We start from the raw sequence: 24262 nt of genomic DNA on the forward strand, positions 1-24262 counted from the left end.
TTTAACCTGGAGTTATTTGATGAGAAGATTGGTAAAGAAGATTGATAATGGTAGACAAACTACCCAAAAGACAGCTTCCCTGCCATTATTGATATCCCTTCCTGCAGTGTGCTGCCATGGGTGAGTGTTGGTTGCATTCTAGAGCTCATTCTCAATTTGCATTAGATAATGGCTAGATCCAACAAGTCCGGTCTGTGTCCTCTGTCCATTAGAAGATCACCCTGGAATGCACCCCAGAGTCCTGTGCAATGCACCGGAGTTCTGTGACAGATGTGCAAGGCTTCTTTGGAAGAACTGCTCAGTGAGGAAAGAGAATTTCCTTTCCTCAGGTGTAGAAAGTTGAAAACTGGCTGAACTAAGAGACTACAGTGGAGTACTAGATAGGGGTTTTAAACATAAGAATTTTAAGAAGCTGTAATTGTTATTTTAATATTGTATTTGTTTTATATGCTCTTTTAACTCATTTTATGTATTATATTGTGTTTTGTGTTGTTCCCTACCTCGATCCAGAGGGAGAGGTGGGTAACAAATAAATAAATAAAATTATTATTATTATTATTATTTTAGGATATAGAGATATAGATAATGGCTAGATCCAACAAGTCTGGTCTGTGTCCTATGTCAATTAGATCACCCTTCAGATAATTAGGCCACTAACCCTTTTGCGAGCAATTGGTTAATGAGTGTGATTAAACTGTGGATATGTAGCTACCATGGTTAGGAATGATTCACACAACACACTTATTCATGGTTCAACAGCGTCCTCCCACACGTGTTCCCCAGCAACTGGTGCACACAGGCTTATTGCCTGGAATACTGGAGATAGCACACAACCATCAGGGCTAGTAGCCATTGATAGCCTTTGCCTCCAGGAATTTATCCAACCCCCCTTTGAAGCCATCCAGATTGGTGTCCAGCACTACATCTTGTGGTAGTGAGTTCCATAATTTAACTATGCACTGTGTGAAGAAGTACTTCCTTTTATTTGTCCTGGATCACCCACCAATCAGTTTAATGGGATGACCCCGGGTTCTAGTATTTTGAGAGAGGTAGAAAAATGTCTCCCTGTCCACATTCTCCATACCTTGCATAATTTTGTACACCTCTATCATGTCTCCTCTTAGTCTCCTTTTTTCCAAGCTAAACAATCCCAGTTGATGTTACCAAGTGGTGTGCATATAACAGATGGGGAGCTGATCATCTGTATCATCTACCCACGTTCAAGATTAATGTGTGTGGATGCTACAGACAACTAGTTCCCTCCATGGCTGCCATTGTGTCTACAATAAGCTGCCACTAGTAAATGGTTGTCTTTATTCATCCATTGTAGACTCACTATAATGTGGTGTGGGAGAGAGGTACATTACAGACAGTAAGAATGAATTTTTGAGATAGTGAGACAAAAAGAGAGAGAGGCAAATATGTAAAGAAAAAGCGGCAAAGGCATGTACGGAGCTTGGCTTTTATACTGCATTCAATGGGGGGGAAATGAACTAGCGGACATTCAAATACAATACAAAATAATTGGCTTGATTTAGTTCTGGAGAGATTGATTTTGTGTCAATTTGTAAATGAGTCCATCATGGAGATACACAGGTGTGCAGATTGCTCTTGGGGGCTGGTTATATTTTGTTCCTGGCTGTAAACTAGAAAATTTGGATGGAGACATTGCATTCCTCATTCACCTGTAATGCTTTATTTATTAATATTTATTGCATTAAATATTATATTGCATTAAATATTTCTATACCGCCCCATAGAAAAGGCTATCGGAGGCCTTTGCTAGACCTACCAGTAAATCCGCGATGGACGAGGGGAGACCCCGCGATGCAAGTATCGTGGGATGTCGCCCTCGTTTACATGTAAGGCGAGGCAACTTCACAAAGAGAGCCGTCGTGCCCGCCATTTTAAAAAACTTTTAAAGGGGATGACGCGAACGAACGATTGTGCGCAAATGTAAGTGGTTTTTGTTTTGTTTTTTTAAAAAAAGGGTTTTCCCCGCTCCCCCACCCTGCCCCTGATGGGCGAAGCGCTCCTACGGAGCGCTGTGCCCCGTGCGTGGCTCCCAGCTCCACGCAAGTAATCGTGCGGAACCAGGAAAAGCTGCGAAAACGGGCCACATGCTTGCGATCTCGAAGTCAACCCGAGACCGTGGGAAAAAGCGGACCCAAAGGCTATATCTCGGGGCCAGGGAGGGTTGATCCCTGCCTGAGCCCGGGATCCCCTGTGCGTCATCTGGACGCACAGGGACGATCCCGGGTATCACCCCGGGATATAGCCTGGTCTAGCAAAGGCTGGAGTGGTTTACAAAGTTTAGGTGGTTTACAAAGATTAATCAAAGTGTAAGCAAAGTGGTTGTCACTACACTAAGAAATGATGTACTCATAAGAAATCCTAGTGAGCAACTGTGGGATCTGGAAAGCTTGCATCAAACGGGTAATAAGGCTGTATCTCTTGAGAGTTTTGCTTGATTTTATTCCCTCCTTTTTTTGTCTTGCAGGGCTGCCTTAACACAGATCATGAGCAGGTAATGCACAAGGAGTGCTATTGGGAATCATGTCGGACGAGTCAATCTCAGGGAGTGATCCGGATGTGGACCCGGACTTGGAGCAGGAGGATATGGAAGAGGAGGAGGAGGAGGAAGACGAGGAGGAAGCGATGGAGGAAGACAATGATGGGGATGATGAGGAAGATTTACTTGATGAGAATGGTGAGTAATGAGTATGAGAGCCAATGAGTGCTTTATTTATATCTGTTTATGTGTACTGTTAAAATCTAGCGAATATATTCCTTTGATTTTATGTTAGAGGCAGATTTGTTCACTCTGGAATTTACATATATATCAGTTTTTGAACAGTTTAGTCAGTAGATTGTAATGGGTCAACCTAATCCTGACATGGTGGCTTGGCCCATTGTAGCTAAAACACCATTCCTTCCAAATTTGGTAGGCACAGCAGAGCCATTTAGCTCTACAATAATATCTTGAGAAGAATGCTGTGCTAATGATTGCTACTATCTGAGATTGGTCTATTGCAAGCACACCAGTTACACTTTTCCTGTAAGGCTCTTGGTTTGTCCGTCAGACAGCAGTCTTGAATGAATGAGAAGAACTAAAAGTAGGGCTACGTGTACTCTGTGTGATAAATATTAAAATTGTAAGCCATGAAAAGCTGTCTCCTGTGACTCAAATTATGCAGGTCTGCTAAATTTGCATAATTTCCTCTTATCCTTTATAATTGTGCAACTTTGACTGTTTTGCGTAATCTAATCCAGGTTGGAAATCACAGGGAAGGGAGCTTTGCAGAACACTGAAGCCCCACTCACAACCACTATTCAGGCTTCTTTCAGCAACTGTTGCTCACATATAGAAAGCTGAATTAGAACATAAAGTCACAAGAAGAATCATGCTGGGTTGGACCAAATGTTCTACATTCATTGTTTCCAGTACTGCCCACCAGATGCATCTGAAAAGCTCAAAGTCAGGAAATGAAAGTGATGATCTTCCCGTTTGTTGTCCCCAGCACCCAGTATTTGGAAGTATACTGCCTTCTGGTTTAATTTTAACTACTATGACTAATTATTATTGATAGTCATAGCCTCCATAAATTTGTCCAAATGTTTTTTCCAGGCCTTCACATCTCTAGAGTAGACCCACTAGAATCAATCACATTGATTTCAATAGGTCTACTCTAAGTATGATTAAATCTGACCCAACCCAATGTTTTGGAGAAAGAAAGCAGGAAGCATGTTTTGTTGCTACTGCCCTTTTTTAAAAAAATGTAACCATATCAAAGTAGAACCAAGACAATCGCTGCGTTTGGATTACACAATAATCAGTGGTGGGTTAATAGGCAACTCCACAATTGATTATCAAGGGGGTACTCCCCATACAACATAATTATAATCAACTGTGGTGTGGATAAAGGCCAGCATCGAGTTGACTATAAGTCTGTGGTGTCTTTGATTGACACATCCCCCACCCTCTCTTCCCCCCTCTGTTCTCCCATTTGTATCCCATCAGCCATTGCAAATTCTGCCAGCTGAACTAGAGTGGCAGCCCCCACTTTGGTTGCTCTTGCCAGTGGACTCTGTAGTCGTTGAAAATAACCAACTTTGTGCGACAAAATGATAACCAATGGTTGTTCATATCATCAACTCTGCACAGTGCAGTGTTGGTTATTTGCATTGGTTGTTTGGGCTGAATAACCAAGCGTGGTGTGAAAAAGTCCTGACAGATGACACAGTTACCAACTGTTGACTATTTAACCCACCATTGGTTATTGTGTCATCCGAACCCAGTCAAAGGCTGCATTCAGACAAATACGGTGGGGTAATAATCCACTCGACAGTTGTTTATCTAGGGGGTACTCCCCACACAACATGGTAATAATCAACCATAGTGTGGATTAGGGTCAGCGTTGAGTTCACTATTAGTCCATGCTGAGTTGACCCACTCATCCCCCACCCTCTCAGTCTTCCCACTGGTATCCCATTGCTGCTGAAAATCTGTCTGCCAGCTGGACTAGAGCGGCAGCCAACGCTTTGACCGCTCTTGCCTTGCGACTCAGTGGCTGAGGAAATAACCAACGGTGGCTGAGGAAATAACCAACGGTGCCCTCCACACAACACAATAACCCATGGTGGGTTAAATAACCATCATAGTAAAAAGCAGTAAAAAAAAGTATTATTTATTTTTTTCCATTTCCCCCAACATTTCTGTCCCTCCCCCCCACAGGCTTCAATTTTTAAAAAATATTTACACCCATTGTCTGTTCCAAGTATGACTAAATCTGGATCTAACCTTGTGTCATAATATAGACTGCGTTCACATGTAATAGTAATTTAATGTTATAAGAATGAGCTTCAGTGATGTTTCCATGCTCTTGGGCTTGTATGCGCCCCCCCCCCCCCCCAGTGCAGATGCAAGGAGAAGTTTGGATATTATTGCTTTTCTTTTAGATTAACCATAGTCTAGGCAACTTCAGGTGGTCTGGGAGTCGATCCTGTGTCCAAGCTATGACTGGTTGGACTCAATGGCCTTATAGGCCCCTTCCATCTCTACTATTCTATGGTTCTATGATACTACATGTTCACATTGAAGATAGAGGGGCCAGAACAATCTGTTTCTATTTTTCTTATAATGTTGCATTACCAGACCAGAATAAGAAGAAATGATGACATTGATGTTGTTATTTGTTCATTATCATTATTTTATTCAAGGAACATTTGCCTGGATAAGTAGAAAAGGGCCCTGTTTATTTATTTATTTATTTATTTATTTATTTAATATATGTATACCCCAACTTTCCTTTTAAAACTTCAGGGTGGCTCATGAACAAGAAACATCAGCATCTGTTGTTGTTTGTTAGAAGGTTTTAAAATGTGTTTTATATTCACTGTTGTTCCCCGCCTCGATCCAAGTGGAGAGGCGGGTAAGTAATAAAATAATAATAATAATAATGTAAAATGTATTCGTTTTCTTTTATTTTTTGGTGGAAATGTTTGATATGGTGCTTTTTTAGTTAAGTTTGGATTTGTCTTGTTTTAACTGGTTCGTTCTTAAATTTGTTTAAAATTGATTTATGATTTTATGAACTTGTTCTGTTGATATGGAATTGTATGTTCTATATTTTAAGCCACTTTGGGAAGACACTAATTTTGAAAGGCAGCTAAGAAATGGATTAAAGGTGCAAGTCTGTGTATGTTTAGACAGAAAATAGTCCTACAATTCCCAGCATTCCCCAGCCAGCCATGTTGGAAGCTGTAGGACTTTTTTCTGTCAACATGCTTAGGATTATTATTATTATTATTATTATTATTATTATTATTATTATTATTATTTATTTATTTATATAGCACCATTAATGTACATGGTGCTATATAAATTGCACCCTAAGTAAACAAAGTACAATAAAATAAGAAGCTGAAATTACCAGAGTAGCAGACCAACATGTAAAACCAGTTAAGACAGCAGCAATAAAATATAATTTTCAAAAAACCATTAAAAGCTCCCCCCTACTCACCTGAGAACAATGTAGGCCAGGTGGTAAACTCAGGCTTTTCTAAACAGATGGGTGTTAACATCACAGCGGAACGGCAGTCAGGAGGGGATAAGGCATCTCTCCTTGGGGAGGAAATTCCAAGGACTGTGTGGCAACAGAAAAGCTCTTCTCCCTTGTTTCCATCAAACGTGTGTTTGAAAAGGGCTTCTGTAGCTAATGTTAACGTGTAGACAGGCTCATATGGGAGGCCGTGGTCCCTTGGATACACTGGTCCTGAACCATTCAGTACTTAATGTTCAAAACAAGCAATTTCATTTGGGCCCAGAAACAAATAGGGAATGAAGTGGGATGGAAATGCAGCCGTTCCTGGTATATTAATGACAAGACTCTTTAGCAGTATGCAGTGACTGTCATACCTTTTTCTGTCCTCTTTTAATAAGGCCTGATATTCATAAACCGTCAGTAGTAGTTTAACCTCTTCTACTTCAGTCTCTTATATGATCAAAATGATTCGTCCATTTTCGAACAGGAGTGGGCAGAGTTACACATTCTTTTCCATGCTGTTCCCTGCACCCTTGGGAATTATCCCTACTTTCCTGATGGGTATCAGGAATTACTCTTTGGATAATGTTATAAAAGAATATTTAAGGAATGTATAGACACCTGGAGTATATCCAGAGGAGGGAGATCAAGATGGTGAGGAATCTGGAAATATAGTTCTCCAAGGAATGGTTGAAAGAGCTGGATATGTTTAGCTTGGAGGAGAAGATTAAAAGATGATAGCACTCTTCAGATATCTGAAGGTCTGTCATGTAGTAGATGGAGCAGACTTTTTTCCTGTTGCTCCAGGGGCTAGTCTCAAAGCAATGGGTGATTTCAGCTAAGTGTTAGGAGGAAACTGCTAATTGTAAGAGCTGTTTGACAGTGGAAAAGATTGCCCCAGGAAGTGGTGGTTTCTTTGCTGGAGGTATTTAAGCAAAGGCTGGACAGCTATCTGTCAGGGATGTTGTAGTTGAAAGATTTCTGCATTAAGCAGGGGGTTGCCTGGAGCCAGTTTGCCCCCCAGGCCAAAAAGAAGTTCCCCATTCTTGCAATAGAAGATGACCTCCAAGGTTCCTTCCAACTCTATCCTATGATTCATGCCAGACTTTGTGGCTGCTTACATCCTGTACTAAGTCATTGCATTAAGAAATGTGAGTAGTTTACATGTTTTTAGTGCTTAAATGGAAACCAGAGAAAGCAACAGCATAAAAATGTAACCTTGCAATCTATTATTTTAAAATGATTGATAGATAGATAGATAGATAGATAGATAGATAGATAGATAGATAGATATTAGAACAGAATGAAGATTTATCTATACTCTGGTAGACTTCTAAAACTTGCCTTTGTTAATGTGAATGCATCCAGTCTGTATCATAGTAAGGATGGTACATGTATGTGCTTTAGGTATGGATTAATTATGTATCTTGTGAAATAAAATAAAACATTTCTAGCATTTAAACTGTGCAGTTGTGTTAAATTATCACAAGAAAAAAGCGATTGAGAGAGAAACAAGAAGTACATGAGCATAGTAGTTATATGTGAGTGACAGTAAATTCCACTGTAGGCTCCTGGCTCTTTTGGACTGGCTGTTCTGTACCAGCATAGTGATGACATTTTTTAAAAGCCTTTCTCTGTATTTTGAGAAGAACAGTTTGTACTTGGGGTGTGTTTGTTTTTTTAATTCTGTCTAGCATGGATGAGCTTGTGGACTTGCTTTCCTCTCTATCTAGATTTTATTATAGTAGGAATATGTGGGAAGAAGGCATTGGAGACCTTAGTTAAACTTGCAGGAATATAAGGAGTATAATTTGAGCTAAAGGAGGAGCTTTCCTTACTAATTCTAGAATTTTAACCAGCTGCATGAACTGTGTTACCTGTTGTTACCTAAGAGCTTGTGGCTTGTGGGAAGAGAGGACAAGAATCTCCCCCTCTGCCCTCTTAGGTTCTCACAGACTTACAATGTTTTGGGCCAGGTTTCTTTTAAAGGTCTGCAAGGCTTTAATCTAGATTTTCATTGAGGATGATGGTCTTACAAATCACAATCAAATCACGATCGTAGTGTTGCTTCTTCTCACTCGTCTTCTTATGCTGCCTGGCATGCATTTTCCTTTCTGAGAAAGTGGCACAACTTTTGGCAGAGTCAGAAAACATTATATAACCTGGAGAAATGACTTGCACTTACATTTTAAAAAGGAGGTAATGATGCCAAAGATCTCTTTGCCTCATATCTGCTGGGTTCTGCTTACTGCACTGCTAGAATGGTGTGACCAACCAACTGTTTGCATTTCCATTTTAGTTGCCCTGTATAATGGATTTTAAAGTAAAAAATGCTTTGTTATTCTGGACCACTGATAAGTCTCCTCACTCCTTTTGCTGATTATTGTCCTTGAACAGCTTTCCCCCAATCTGATGCCCTCCAGATGTGCTCATGCTAGCTGGGGATGATGGAAGATGCAATCCAACACCTTGTGGAGGGAACCAGATTGGGGAAGGCTGATATAGATTGTAATATACATACAGAATGTAGAAGCCTGAATGAATTTAAGATGAATAAAGAAATGCACTGTGTTCCTCCCTCACAACCACTGTTTCTAATTACACAAAACAGGAAAGTGTGAACACCTTACTTTTTAGGAAGGCCTTTAGTCATTAGTGATTTTAGTGACCTTCAGTTGATAGATTTTTACTGCTGTTTTTAACATTTTTTTTGCTTTTGCTGCTCTGTTGTTTTATGTGTTTAATGTACCTCAATCTAGGTATCGCATTTCTTTTTCTTTGTTTGCCACCTTGAACATCTTTGAAAGGTGGGGTATAAATATTTTGCATAAATAAGGAATACTCAAGGCTGGAGAAGGAATACCAGAATGTAATGGTGTTCCGGTTTTAGTAAAAAGTTTCAGGTGAAATAAGAGCTACAATGTGCATATTTCATACATTTGTTTTGGGTAGATTTTATAATAAAACCAAGAGGCAGATGTGGTTTTTAATCATACTTTTAAGACAACTTTTTCTCCCGTATTACCTGAAACCTTCATTTTAATGCTGAAGGTTGTAATCTAAAACGATATATAGTTACCAATTGTAGTAAGTGCTCTCTGGCTTAAAGAAAGGAATCAATAAATCTTGTTGACTCAATGTAGCCTTCCTCCCACTAAACCTATTATGTACTCCTCAATTTATTATTCTTGGGTTGCTCATGGATACTGCCTTCAAGCATCTAGGAGAGCTGCAGACTGAAGGATTCAACTTGGGAAATGAAATGTAAACGAATGTAGCTGAGGAAAATCATCAGACCAGATAGGATGGGTTGTATCCAATGGTGTCCTTCTGTTCATGGAAGGTTCTGCTGGATCAGTGAACGTTACGTAAACAGAAGGACAATATTGGTTACAACCCAATGAGCCAATTCACATGTAATGACATCCTATGGGTTAAGCAGCTGTTATGCATGTGCAGGAGAGTGTGGGTACGCTGCCTCTGATGCACCTGCCACTTCTGCTTTTAATTAACAACCTACAATCAGCCTGTTTGTAGGTTAAGTGTGACATGCAAACCCAAAGCACTGGATAGTTAAGGGACTAAACAGCCCAGGTAATCTTACAGTAAACTAGGATAACTACTGAGTTGTTTAGCCCCTAGGTTTGCATGACATGCTCATCAACCTACAAATGAGGTGATTGTAGGTTGTTGAGTAAAAGCAGAAGTGGCAGGTGCACAGGAGGCAGCATGCATTTTCCCTCTTGCTTGTCCCCACAGCCCATGGGTTGTTTAACCCATGGGCTATCATTACAAGCAAACACATTACAGTCTATGTGTTTATTGGGTTTGATCTAAAATATACTGAAGTCAATAAACTTCCTTATATTTCTTCTGGACACATCGATATTTGGTTGTCCCCAAAAGTGTGATCCAGCTAATGTTCAGAGGTTTTAGTCCCATTGATACAATTTAAAGTTTGAGTCCTTGCTGACTTTCAGTTGGAGAACTTGTTGAAAAGAAGCTGCATGTGCAAGAAACTGCTGTTATAAGTGGAGGAACTGGAGAAAAAGTAGTGGAGAAAAGAAGGAACAGCCCAGTTAGTTCAGAACACTTGTGGTGAGAAAAGGATGGTTTGGTTTATGGAGTACAGCTATTGGTAACTGGATAGCATGGCAGATGATGGTAGGAAGGAACATAATCATATTTGGTAAGTAACAGTGAGGGATCAAGCATAAATGGAGAGCGCTATTGGGAGAACAGATAGACCTGGCCAAGAAAATATGAGGGGCAAACAAATCTTGTGTAGAATAGGGAAAAAACTAGATAATCATGGGACAGCATTGGTGAGGGGGCCATGACCTGCAAAGAGTGAGGGATGACAACTATATCCCAACTCAGCAGACACATAAGACAGTTATTTTTGATTGGACTCCACATTTAATTGTCAAAAATCAAGCTGTCTTGTTTATAAGTTTATAAAACTTTTCTCTTCTCCCAGGCATTTAACAGCATATGCTGAGGGTTTTTTTAACTGACCCCAGAATAGTTGTTTTTAAATGGATATTGTCTGTTTTTGTTTGTATTTTATGCTTTTTATGCTTTTAAATTTTGTATATTTCTTTTTAATGTTCACTGTTTTCAACTTTTGTAAACCGCCCAGAGAGCTTCAGCTATGGGGCGGTATATAAATGTTAATAATAATAATAATAGGCTAGAAATAGAAATTTTCCACAAAACCGTTGGACCACAGAAGTCTCAGGAATTTCCCCCCCAGTACTGATTAGTTGTTTCAAGCAATATGTTGATTTCAAAGTAGATGGTGAGCTAATAGATAATGTCAAAAATCATTCTGTGATGGTTTTGTTATACTTTACTGCCACTTTTAGTTAGTTTCGTGTTTTCTGCTTTTAGTTGCTAGTGAAGATGGAAAATGCCATTTTCAGTACCCCTTCTGCTCACTGATTGCAAAGAGAAAATGTATCCCTCCTTTAGGTATTCTGAAAACAACAGATCTTACTTAGCATCATGTCAAAAGTGGTTACTGTGCATTGTATTACACAGTCATTAAAACAGGTTTGGGTAGCAGAGATATCACTGCACTTAGCATCCACAGGTGTGTTGTTTTCTGCAATAAGGTTAGAATAGAGTTTATATGGGAATATTCTAAAACATATTGAATAACTGCTTAAGTTACTAAAACAGGGGTGGGCAACTTCAGGAGAACCAGGGGGACTGCAGTCCACAGGGTATTCTGAAAAGAAACAGGGTTTGCTATTAAAATTCAGCACCAAAATCTCTGTAACACTGAAAGGGTTAGATTTAGCTTCAGGACATGCTAAATTTGACTCATTTAGTGCTCTGTAGCACAACAAGTGCCATTTTGGGATGGGTTGCCACTGCTGAATTCAGTGCTGCAGTGGGTGGAGAGACTACTTCTGTCTGATAGTAATCTCAATAATATAGCCTACCATGGCTTATTTAAGCCATGGTGAGTTGCTGCACATGTGTGTGACCCTTTTGAATGTTCCTAGAACAGGCCATGAGTCATGCGAAGATTGGCTAAGCCTCGCACAAATCATGCCGCTCAGGGTTCATGCTACACAACAAAAGCTGTGACTAGGCGGTGAATATTCAAAATGGCTGCCCACACATGCCGGTAAACACTGCAGCCCACCGTGGCTTAATAAGAGCTGTTTGATCATGCAGACTGGTCCATTGCATGACATGACAACAAGCAGGAGTTGCATATCCCAGTTGGTGTTTGCAGGTGCCTCAACCTCACCATGGGTTAAATAACCCATAGCGGGCTATGATGTCATGCAAACAGCCCCAGTGACTGTATCCAATAAAATTTCAACTCCTCACGGTTCTTGGATCATAGTAAAGCCAGCAGATTAGTGTTGCCTGCCACAGTGTGAATTATTAAGTTCTGATGTGACTGTAAAAGTTGTAGGTTTCATTCACACACAGAACTATAGTGGGTTTGCCAAAAACCTTGTGTGTGCTATTAACACAATTAAAGCTGCCAAGGTACTATTTTGAATAGCATGGAACATGCTTCTGTGCTAAGTTATCTCCTCCTCGCTCCACCCCTGTGAGTTTCTGGAGTTTTTGCTGTTTGTTTCTGTTGCCTGTTGGAATTCCCCTTGTATGGGGCCCCAGTTGAGTTTGAATAGTTATGTAAGGATTTTGTTTTATTCCTGCTCTCTGCCACTAGTTCAAATGGATCGCGGGCTGCTTAAATGATATCAGATGAAAATGCATGCAACTTTGTTGCAACAGCCAACTGGAGAGAAGAGACCTCCCAGATATAAACACAGTTTCATTTTGTTTAATGAACTGTACTCTTTCTCAGGAGTGGTGTTTGATACTTCTTCTAATTTAGAATATATGCCAGTTTTAGTCAACAGTACAGAATAGCTTGTGTCTGATCCTGAGTTATTGCTGGCTTTTTTAAACTAATGGCATTGACTACCTGAGCAGGGAAGGAAGATAAGTGCCACTGCTATATAAGGAAAAGAAAAAAAAGGGCATATTTAAGTAGTTATGTAAGTGACCCTTTTCAGCCACAGCCAAGTTACAGGATATATATTCATTGGAGGTGCTCAAGGCAGGTTTGTAGGATATAGTGCTAAGTGCTGTGTATTAGACTTTCTGAATGCAGTGAATTAATTTAGTATTTAGTATTTCCACCCACCCACCCACACAACACTTTGGACTACTTTAACAAGAGGAATATTATATTTTGTGATTATGGTACTCCAACAAGAGGTGGTAAATGAGTTGGAGTAATTTCAGATGTTTGGTCTGGGACTAGAATAGCTTATACTAGCTGACAGCTTCCTATACTGTCTTCCGCTGAAGTTACTGAACCAACTTTTAAAGAAACCTGTGTTGTCATCAGCTGTGTACCACTGGGAAAAAATGCTCCTCTTGGATGAGTCACAGCAATTTCCAGGTAAGATGTGGGGCTTGTGCATGGGTGTCTATCTTCCTTTTCATCTGCCCCTCTTCTGTTGCCCTGACAAGCGATTCATTGTAATAGGAATCCGAGATGTGATAGGTGATTTTTGAGAGTGCCTGTTGATATTCCCACTGTGAAATGTGGTTTGTTTGGAACAGAATATTTTGTGACATAAACATTTGTGGCTCATAATTTATTCAGCTGTCAATAATTTGGTGAAAGTTGTGCTTAATTTGCATGGGGTTTTGACTGCATAATCTTGAATATAGGGTTTTGAGCTTTTTAAATCTGCAGATTCTAGTAAAATAGCAAATGATATTTTATAGCAGTTCTGTAGCCCCTTTTGCACTTATTGAGCAAAGATGTGATATATTTTGCATTTGTTACTTAACAAGTTTCCCCCTTTTCTGATATACTCCTTGTTTTTTACCGGATGTAGTTCTGGTTGTTCTCACTGGTCCTATGTTTCCTGCAATGGGGTACATGATGTGTATGTACGCACATCAATGTATCATTAGGGTATACTAGTTGAGACATTTCCCTTTAAATATTTGATAATCAGGTCTACACACACCAATGTTGACAAACAGCTTTTTGTTCATCCCTGGCATGCTGAGAATTCCTCCAGTGGGAAGATCCCATCAGCAGAGTTAAATGATATGGTGAACTCTGGATATATTTAAGTTGTCTGCGCAATTTAGTTTGGTTAGCCTGACTGCGAAAGTTATATTGAAAGACATGCGTTTTAGCTGATTTAGCCCTCTTGAAGTCAATATGACTAAAATAGCTTTAATGGAAGCAGGCCAGTTTAACTAGTTTATGGGTCAATTTAAAACGGTCAGTGAAAAGGGATTGTGCATTTAGTATCAGGTTCTGGTAAACTACAAAATTTATTAATGGAAAAGGCCCACAATTTCTGGGAATGACCCATTTAATTAATTAGATTGCCCCAAATCATAAAACTAGAGCCATTCATAGGTGTAGTGATAATACAGAAAACTGCAAGAGAAATTACTGCATTTTCATTTTTATGTAACTTGACTATCTAACAGACCATGCTGTCAAATATGTCCATGCATTTAGACTGTGTTATAAACAGTATTGCTTTTATAGCTATTTTCTTTAGGGGGATCTTCTAATATCTTATATGACTGTACTTTACAGAGCATTAATTGTCTTCATTTTATCACATGGGACCTGCTGTACAGATAGACCGGGTAATTTGCAGAATGTCATATAAGTCAGTGGTAGAGCTGAAGTCAGATTAAAAAGTCTATCCCTTGCCATGCTCAATGCTTCAAGTACATCTTTCCTCATCTCTTGATTTTAATGGCCATTATTGATCAGTCAGGTTCACTGTATAGCTTTTATTAAATATAATCAAAATGTTAGGTACCTCAGATAATACAGTATCCTGTGCTATTATTTTCCTTTTTTAAAATGGGTTACCTACTATGCTGTGGCAATCGTGAACAGTGTATTTTGTAACTTGTTTTTGGACCTGCAAATTAGATTCTAAACTTTTGTTGTTTCACCATGTGGTGAAATTGTGAATTGCCACTTTAGATGATACTTTGCTGGATTATTGTGAAATTGCACACTGTATAAGAAAAGCTCATTAATAACTTTAAATGTGGGCTGCTTCAGATACTATGTGGTCTTTTTACACAGAGAAAATCTTAATCTAGGAAAATATTTAGTAATGTTTGAAGAGTGGAGTGCATTTGTTTTTCTGCCATTAGTATATGGATTAGGAAGCCTAAGTGTGTTTATTAACTTCCTCCAAAGTGTTAGCTTACATAATTTCTCAGAGAGATTCTCACTGACATTGAAGTAGAAAATGGCAATTAAGTTGAAAAGAATTTCTCTTCTCCCCCACCCCCCAATTACTGGGAAATAATATACAAAGAAAACAAGCTTAATTTGTAATTCTAAATATAAAGCAGAGCGGGATGGGGGGGAAGTGAGCTCATGTCTTTTCATGACTTATACTGGCTCTGTGATTTTAAAGCCAGCCTTTATTTTCCAAGCTGTAACAGGAATATAAAATGGTAATAGCTTTGCATGACTGATGCAGTCCTGTAGATAACTACAAATAGTTTACCTACCCATAATAACCGGTCTATTTTCTTATGTTTATGGGCTATTGTTTCTACTATCAAATGTACGTATTGAAAGGCCATTTACACACGTTATGGCTGCCACATGCAAGTTATTTGAAATCGCTCCACTTGGCAACTCATTCATTTGCACTGTCTCCCTTGTGCAGATTAGGCAGTTTTCTCTACCTACCATCACAAAGCTTATTTCTTGGCTAAAATTTCCTAATCTGCATATTGACCTGCTTCACACAAGTGGCTGTAATGTACACACTGGTTGACAATATTGCAGTGTCCCTTAAGTGGCGTGTCTTGAAAGCTATGCAAATGACTAACTGCAAAGCTAGGCTATTGTCCATGTACATTGATGGTGCTATATAAATAAATAAATAAATAAATAATAATAATCATTCTTATTACAAATACCTTGGTTCAAAGGCTATATAATAATGTTTGGATTTACTGAATCCAAAGCCACAATAGCCTATTTGCTCATTATGAAAATATGAAAAGGGGCACATCATACAATATGAAAACTGAGGGGCTTCCATATGATAAGTTGTCTTTCATGCAGCTCTTTCAGTGGTTAAGATTCCTTGGTTACAGAGTTCTTTGGTAGAGTATGCAACAGAGAGTAGTTTTTTGGTTTTTTGCTATCTTGGTGGCTTTGGAAATGCGTAACAGTAATAGGCCTCTTTATCTTTCACTAAGCTAATATGTCTCAGAACAACTGCCAACAGTAAATGAATGCTTATGTAATCATTGCATAATGCAAATACTTGCCCCATCTCAATTTAGTTTCCTTTCCCCAGACCCTGAAAAATCATGATAGTATCTACACTGACACAGCAAAGGAGGCATGTACAAAAATAAGGTTTGTGTGTGGCTATAGGAGCCAGAACATTTTTAGTTTAGGTGCCCAACATTTAAGTATGTAGAAAAAAATGTCTATTTGTAAAGGGCAATAGGCTGCAATATTAATGCTTGTGACTTCAACAAAGTAGATGTTCTTATTGCATTCTGGCATTTTGTTGGAAAACTACCTGGGTAACTGGAAAACTGGTTAATATGAGTTAGCCAGAAATGTAGTTTTTTTTATTCTTCCTGTGTACTTCATAAAAGCAGTAGCTTGCTGAATCACTCAAGCAGAGAAAGCTGAAAAACACTGTGGGTCACTGTGACCCTGTTTCTGCTGATGGAAGAGTGAGATGACTGAAAGCAGAAATGTCAGTTTGCAAATGAATTCCTACAAAATTAAAAATGTAAATTTCCAGGCTTCTAATATTTATCTGATGGCCTAATTACTGTGTTAAGACATGTGTGTGTGAGAGGGTATTTTGGGGGACTGAGTTTACATTTCAAATAGTAGATGGAAAGGTCATAGTTAGGGTTAAGAGTGTTGGACTGGGAGTCGGGGTTCCCCACTCGGCCATGGAATCTCAGTGGATGACTTTGGGCCAGTCACTGATTCTCAGCCTAACCTACCTTGCAGAGTTGTTGTTGTGAGGATAAAATTAAAAGGAGGTGGATTATGTACACCACCTTGAGTTCCCTGATGGAAAGAAGACGTGATATAGATGTAATAAAATAGTGTTCTAATTTTTAGTAGCATAACAGAACAGAGTCGTTTCTATCTTTCCTTCTCTTTCTACATGAGGCTTTCAGATCACTTTACAGACAAGCAATTATACCTGTTGTACCTTTTATATCACAGTATGTTTGCGCCATAGCTGAGAATAAAAATTAGACAGTGAAATGTGCTTCCTAGTGCTGAACGGAAAAGATGCAGTGTTAGATGAAAACTATCAAGATAATGTTGTCTTCTGTTGTCTAGATCTGTGCTGTGTGTATATGGTTATACTTCATATAATCAGCTACCTGGTTTCTTCTTTTGGTTTGTGGGTGTTGATACTGGGATACACAATAATAAAAGGTTATATAAGTGCTCTTTAATGTTTATGTAATTCAGTCCTCTTTACTATGTGCAGCAGTGAGGCCAAAAAAGCTCTTGAGTATCTGAGGCCTTGGTTTGCTTGCATAATTTTGGAGTGAGAAGATAAATGGCCTGTCACTGAAGTTGGCCTTTAGATGTTCCAGATTTTTGGTGTGTGCTTGTGCTGCTTCCCCTGTCCCTTTGCCATCCTGCTCTCCCCGCCCCCTTTTTGGGTGTGTGTTTACCCTCTCTCCTCATTGCTCCATACACTCCTCCTTGTCCATATAAGGTTCAAGACAGTACTAAAGAATATCTCTAAAACAAGTTAGCCAAGAAATACTGGCAATTGAATTTAGGGATTAATGCCCTTGCAATTGTGGGTCACAGAGGCCCCACAATCTGGTGCCTAGCACACGACCAATTTTCCTGTGGGCCGTACTTTGCTGTAATAAAGTTAGTGATATTTCTATATAGATAAATCTATATATCAGTTAGGCATTCAAGAAACATGGGGAAAGGAAACATTTGAAAGAGCTGCAGTTGAATTTGATCCTTTGCCTTTCTCCATCTTTAGATTTACTCACAAAATAGAATAAAGGTTTGGCACTGTTGATGTCTGGCATAGTCACACACCTATGTACTAGTGTCACAGGCCAGATAAAATGTTGTTTACCAGTAGACCAACAAAGTGCCTATCCATATGACAGGCTGCATTTCCATTTTAATTTTTTCTGGATAAAAGAGTACAACTTCTTTTAAGTACAGTGAGAGGAAGTAAAGGGGCTGCAATCGGTGACCCTACAAAACCTTTAGAAACCAATGATTCCCCATTTCAATAGTGTTGCCAATTGCTATTCTTTTACTTACTTACATAGGAGTGGGTTGAAGCCATCATTTTCTATAGGAGAAAATAAGTCCACTCCATTACCTCTTTCCAACACCCTCGCAGCCCCTGCAGGAGCCCTTTTGTGCTTTATTTGCAGTGCATGACTTGGTTTTCACAACACAGCTTGTCATGAAGTGTTTAATTCAGCATGAGCCGTGGTGTCCACGGGCACCATTTTGTATATCCAACTCCTACTTGGGGGTTGTCATGTCATATAACACAACCCTCATATAACCCATGGTCTGTTCTAGGGTTATGCAATGATTGCATAACCCATGCTGGCTGGGTTTGCACCACACAACAAACTCCATGTGGAGGCTGGATATGCAAACTATGGTGGGTTGTTGTGTTGTGAAAACCAGATTTTAAGTGTGCACTGTCCTACAGAAAAGTGTGATGCAATGCCTTGGAAGCCCAGTGAAACCAAGAAACACAGACTGAGTTGTTAGATTATAAGTGTGATTTCAGCAACTAAGGGTTTTTATTTTGCTCTTTACAGATGTGGTACAACTGAGATTTATAGCTGGATACCAGCTCTTGCAGTTTATGTAATGCAGAAAGACTAGAAATTAGCTTGTGCTCCCTCAAATAGCTCTTGTGTAGCATTCCATTTTTTTTGTTTCACTAAGGGTGTGTATACCATATAGGAACTGTACCTGGTGTGTTGCCTTATTTATGGTTAAGACTTGATTTGAAAAGTGTTATGTTGTGCTGTGTTTGATTTTACACATGGGAGGGACACATTTGTAGCTGGAGTAGAATGAGGTTGCTATGCTTTTATTAGCTGAGATTTTCGGGATGTCACAATAGAGGAGCAAGTTGAGGTAGAGCAAATGAAGTGACTTAATCTTTAGTTAACCTGTGTGCTCTAGTATCACAATGGAACAATATATTCTATGGGTTCCACTGTGAGTAGGAATTGTTTGACACCTTTATAAGTCAAAGTTTTACATCACTGTGCCTTGGCTGACTCTTGAGAGAATCATTCACAGCTGCTCTTGTGTATAGAAATATGAGACATAAAAATAGCTTTGACCCTAAATGTCTTGCTTTAGCATTATGAACAGCTTTGGAAACCAGTGCAAATCTGACAATAGAGTGGAAGTGAAAATTCTGAAACAACTGCTGAAAAGAAAATTAGGTGTCAGTGAGATGACGAATGTAGGCAAAAGCAGCTTACTTGTTGTATAGATCCTGATACTCCTTCCTGTAGCAGAAGTTGTTAAGGATAGCGCTCTGTTCCGTGAGCAGAGGAGGAATACATTTGGTCTTGTTAGCTTCTAGGGTACTCTGAAAGAGTAGCTCTGTAAGCATGTTTGGAATAGGTAGGTGTGTCATCTTATGTAATCATTACATAATTAGTTCTTTGTTAGGCCTTGCCAGGGTGGGAGGGACCTAATGCTGCTGAGCTGCCTGAAGGGCGAGACTTTAATTAGCTGGCCTGATAAAAGCTGCAGAGGTTTTTCAAAGACCTGGCAGAGAAACTGTCTCCTTTCCCATCCTTAGTGGGAGTTAAATGTATTTTTTGTTTGTTTGGGCAGTCAGAACCTAGAAGAGTCATGCGGGTTTTTTGTTTTTATTTGTTTTTGTCTTTTCTTCTTTCCACATCTTTTGGTGGCAGTTTTTTTCTTCTTGTTTTTGGAAAGTAAGGACTTAAAACATTGGGGAAATTCCAGGTCTTTTTATTACGCTTTTCCCTTTTGTCTTACACATAACCTCTCTAAGAAAGATTGTTGTGTGTGTCCATATTTTTAGATGACACTGTAAGAAATGCATTTCCTTCTCTAGTAGTCCCACCTTCACATCATGTAGAGCAATTTTTCTTCCTTTCTTAGAGTAAATTATATTCCTATAGCAACTAGAATACCTCCTTGCATAGACACCGGAGAATTATCATTTGCAGCTTCTTTTAAACCTGAAGTTCTCAAACAGTGAGGTGAGCAGTCGCTCGAGGGAGCTCAATTTTTCTCTGCCTCTTCCCCTCCTGCCACCATAACATACATAGTTTCTTGAATGTGCAGGAGAATGCAATATGGACAATCTCCTTGCCTGACATCTGTCAATATAATACAAAGTATATAATACTTTGCACTATTGGTGATGATAATTATGTATCAATCAATTTATTGAAGTCAACCCAATACAGGTTTTAGCCAATTACATAAACAAAAGTTATACACAGAGTATAAAAGTGTGTCATATAAAAAAGAATAGATAAAATGTTATAAAATAATAAAACATTCATGCGCATACAACTAAAACCTTACATCTCAAGGCAGGCCACAATAAATTGATTGATAATTATGTAGCCCCTTGCAGTAATTCCTACTTTTGGATAGGATTCCCCTTCCCCTAGAATTTCACTCTTGGTTATTTTAACCCAGGCTTCCCCAAGCTGACATTTTGAACCACAACACTCATAATCGCTGACCATTAATCATGAAGTCTGGTGCTGATGGGAGCTGTAGTCCAGAACATCTGGAGGGCACCAGGTTAGGAAAGGCAGTCTTAACACTTTATTTATTTATTTATTTAGCACCATCAGTGTTCATGGTGTTGTACAGAACAAAATAAAACAGAATACAAAACACCCTGCCATATGGCTTACATTCTAAAATCACAATAACAAACAAACATGGAGAGGAAAAGCCAACCAGCATGGAGGACAATACAACTAATAATAAAAACTAGTATCGTCACACATGCCACAGTCACCTCTGCTCTTGCTTCTCTCCTTTTCCCAGTGATGCATATTTGGTTCCATATCCAAGGATGTGGGGAGACCTAAGCAGGAATGGATTTGGGGGTGTGAATTAGTTAAGTGGCTGCTCCTTGGTTAGGTTGAAGCCACAGAAGATCTCCCCCATCTCATACCAGGATGAAAATTGGTTGGGAGAGCCACTTAGAGGATTGTGCAGAAGAAATGAGGTGTGTATGTGGGAAGTCGGTGGATTAAGAGTAGTTACTGCCTGTCTTATTTTTTGACACAGTGGAGGAAAGTTGATCAGAACAACTAGGTCCAATATTCTGTTTAGTCTCAGTGAGTGCTTTGCTTATTTCTTTTGCTGAAAAGATGCGTAAAAGCAACAGGAAGTTGTATTTAAGGAAATGTGTTAGCTTCGGCTGTATTATCACTAGCATATGATTTTTCAGCCATTCAGTGTTCTGCATGAACTATGGCTTTGTTTTTGACTCTGGGAAAGGTTTAATGACTCATTCTGCAGAATGTGATCACGTGTCCTGCTATTGCTGCTTCCTATTGCCCTATTTTATCCAATCTTTTGATCTAGTTATATAATTGTGAATGAAGGGGAAAAGTCATGGGTGTAAAATTGCTGCGTCTAATATTACCAAACCTTGGTTAACTTGATGTGCTGGAGAAACATGACTTAACATGGATGGCAGAGTTGTAGTCTGAGAAAATTCAAGAAGCTAGATTTCCCCCCCAGTAAATGAGTGTAATAGTTACTCTGTGGGCTTGTTTGTTGTGACATCTTTCTTTCCACATGCTTCCCTAAAGGCCCTGTCTGGACTAGAAAATGTATCAAGCTCACAGTGTGACCCAGCTTGTGCTTCTAGTGAAAAGGCGAAAGAAAGAGAGGGGTCAGCTTTGGTTCAGCTGCACTTGTTGCTTATGGGAATGTATAATAATAGAGCAACTATCTATTTGCACTTCGTTTGTTGTTTTAAAAAATGCTTTGCCGTAACATAGAGGGTGGTTTAAGTCTGTAAATTGGGTCTCAGTCCAAAGCAGTCAGATCATTGGGTTATGAAAGGTGGGGTGTGGTTTTTTTTGGCATACAGTGACATTTTGACAGATACCAAATGACTTTGCTTTGTTCTTCTTCTACATCTGGACTTGCACAAATAAATGTAACATTTGTGAAGCAGGAGCTGCTTCCACATAGTATAATCCCATGCCATACCAGTAGTGCAATTGTTTAAAAAAAGAAAGAAAAAGAACTGGGCAGGCAGGATGTTGTGGTCATTTAGGAGGTAACAGTGGCATGGTAAGTAACCGTGTCATCCACCCATGTGGTTCTTATTTATACATATTGCTAGAGTGGCATTTGACAGTATGGAAGCTATCCCTGTGCTGTAATGCTGCTGTTTGAGTAGGAATAAAGAAGGCCTAAGTTGAAACAGCACGGCTTTGCTAATTATATTGGGTGGTACCATTGAAATGAATGGGACTTAAGTTACACTAACACTGAGTACAACTCATTAATTGGAGTGAGCGCTTTCCCCATGCACCCCTGTATAGCATATCACTGAAAGAAAATGGACTAGGTAAGAAATCTATGTGTAAGAGGCTGTGTCCACACTGGTGTGCCTTGTTTCTTTTCTGCCACAAAGGATTCCTGTGCTGCAGTTTGTGCATTTGGAGAAAAACTTTCAACACAGGAATTATTTGGTATAAGTGGTCCTCTTTGTTGTGTCAAAGAACAGGCTGTTACACTCACAAGTATGTTTCTCTGCGTTGTTTGACAAGTTACCAGAACTTTTGTGGTTATGTGTGTGAGGGAGTCTACAAAAGATGTTTGGTAACTTTGGTTCTTAGAACAGGGGTTGGCAAGATGGTGCCTGCAGCTGCAGTGGTGCCTGCCAAAATCTCCAGTTGGCTTGCAAGAACCCATGTGTCCCAAATAGCACACTTTCCCCTATCTCTATTCACGTCAATGGAGAGAGAGAGAGATCCGTCCATTCAATAGAGGTGGGAAAAGGAGCCCTGCTGAAAAATGGCTTGAGGAGGAAGCCTGACCCCCTCCCCCGCTCTCAACAATGGCAAAAGGGTCCTTGGCTGTGGGTAGGCTTCCCCTCCCCTCCAGCCTTTTTTTTTTTTTTTGGCAGCGGACCAGTTTCCCCACCTTTATTAAGTAGAGCAATATCTGTCCATTGACTTGAAAAGTTCCCTGCCACGAAAATGACTGGGAGACAAGAAATACGAGAATCCAGTGTGGGAGGCAACAAAAGCGAGAATTCAGCAAAGTTGGGTTTTCCTAGCCTTTTACCCTTCATGGCAATTTGCTTTGGTTCCAGGAAACTTTTTCAAAATGTCAAATGGAGTGATGGGCCCAGAAAAGTTGCCTACCCCTGTTCTCGAATATGTAAATCAGTTTGGAGTATGTAGTCAACTGAACAGGAAGTCAATTGGTCTTTGTGTTTTTATATAAAACTTAGTGCCTTTGTAAAAAAAGAAAGAAAGAGAAGGACAAATCGTTGATTTTGTACAACTTATTCTAACTTTGTCATTTCAGACCAGTCCCATGACGCAGTGTTCGGCAGCGATCTCGTTCAACATGGTGAAGATGGGGAATGGCAGCGCTCTACTTCAACTACCTCATCTCAGAGTGAACAGGCAGAGAAACTATTGCAGAACCAGCACAAGAGCCTGGCCTCTGAGGACACCAAAAAGAAGAGGGCTCAGAAGCCTTCTCACATGAGGAGGAACATAAGGTGAACAATAATTTTTAATTTAAAAAAAAAAAAGATTTGAGAGAGTATGGGATTTGAATAGTTATTGTCAGGTTGTTAACAACACACGTTGCAATGGTGCCCATCAACCATGAACGCAGATTTATGATGATGTCTTCAAGAGTTCTAGACAAATGCCAAAATAGACATGAAACCACGCTGGTGAGATCCTGAAGAGGAAGATTGCACGTATCTCTGGGGTTATCAAAAGGAAATCCTTCCATGGCTTCAGAAGAATATTAAAAGAAAAATGTAGAAGAGATACTGATTTATTTTTATACTGATTGATAAAAGATTCCATTAAAACGTTTATGCAGTATCTCGTCAAAGAGTAGAGCTAGCCTGATGCTCCTTCCTCCAAACCAACACCCCCCCTTTTTGAGCTGTAATAATTCAAACGTCAAACATAGCAATTTTATTTTGAGATTTTTCTCCATGGCAAGTGTTCAGTGTACAAAGGTGGAATATTGTAGACGGGGCCATATCTGTTATGCTAAAGTTTCCCCTCTGTCTTTTTTTCTGAATGACTGGCTCATAGATGATTTGCCAACCAGCAGCAGTGTGAGGCTGTCTGGACCAGTTTCTCATCCTCTTAGACAGGCAATGCCTGTTCTAGAGAACTTGAACTATGGGGAGGGAATTTTAACCCTTCTCTCAGCTGTGTCTCAGAGCGGAGCACTTTGCTGCTCATTTCCATGTTACTACAACTTGAAGGTGTGTGTGTATGCAAGGCACTGCCCTATATATCAACATGCATACACACCTTGCTTCGAGCCATTACAGTACAGGCCCATATTTACCAGCAACTCATTGTTGTTTTCTCCTGCTCTTCAACTAAACAGTTCCTGAATCATGATGACTTTTTAGCCCCTTTCACAC

At 39.5% G+C, this 24262-nt stretch overlaps 1 protein-coding gene across 2 annotated transcripts in view; it reads left to right on the forward strand.

The window, feature by feature from the left end:
• RAD54L2 (RAD54 like 2) overlaps positions 1-24262 on the forward strand; it is a 70352-nt gene that overhangs the window by 19554 nt on the left and 26536 nt on the right. Inside the window, exons 2-3 of one of the 2 annotated variants that reach the window (XM_063121113.1) lie at positions 2501-2710; positions 23167-23365. In XM_063121113.1, the coding sequence (XP_062977183.1) occupies positions 2557-2710; positions 23167-23365 (353 nt within the window). In that variant the 5' untranslated portion in view covers positions 2501-2556. Of the gene's footprint in view, positions 1-2500; positions 2711-12936; positions 12985-23166; positions 23366-24262 lie in introns of those variants that run through there. The other variant, XM_063121115.1, reaches the window with a different exon arrangement.

The sequence above is a fragment of the Elgaria multicarinata genome, chromosome 3 (assembly GCF_023053635.1).
Source record: "Elgaria multicarinata webbii isolate HBS135686 ecotype San Diego chromosome 3, rElgMul1.1.pri, whole genome shotgun sequence".
NCBI classification, from domain to species: Eukaryota; Metazoa; Chordata; class Lepidosauria; order Squamata; family Anguidae; genus Elgaria; species Elgaria multicarinata.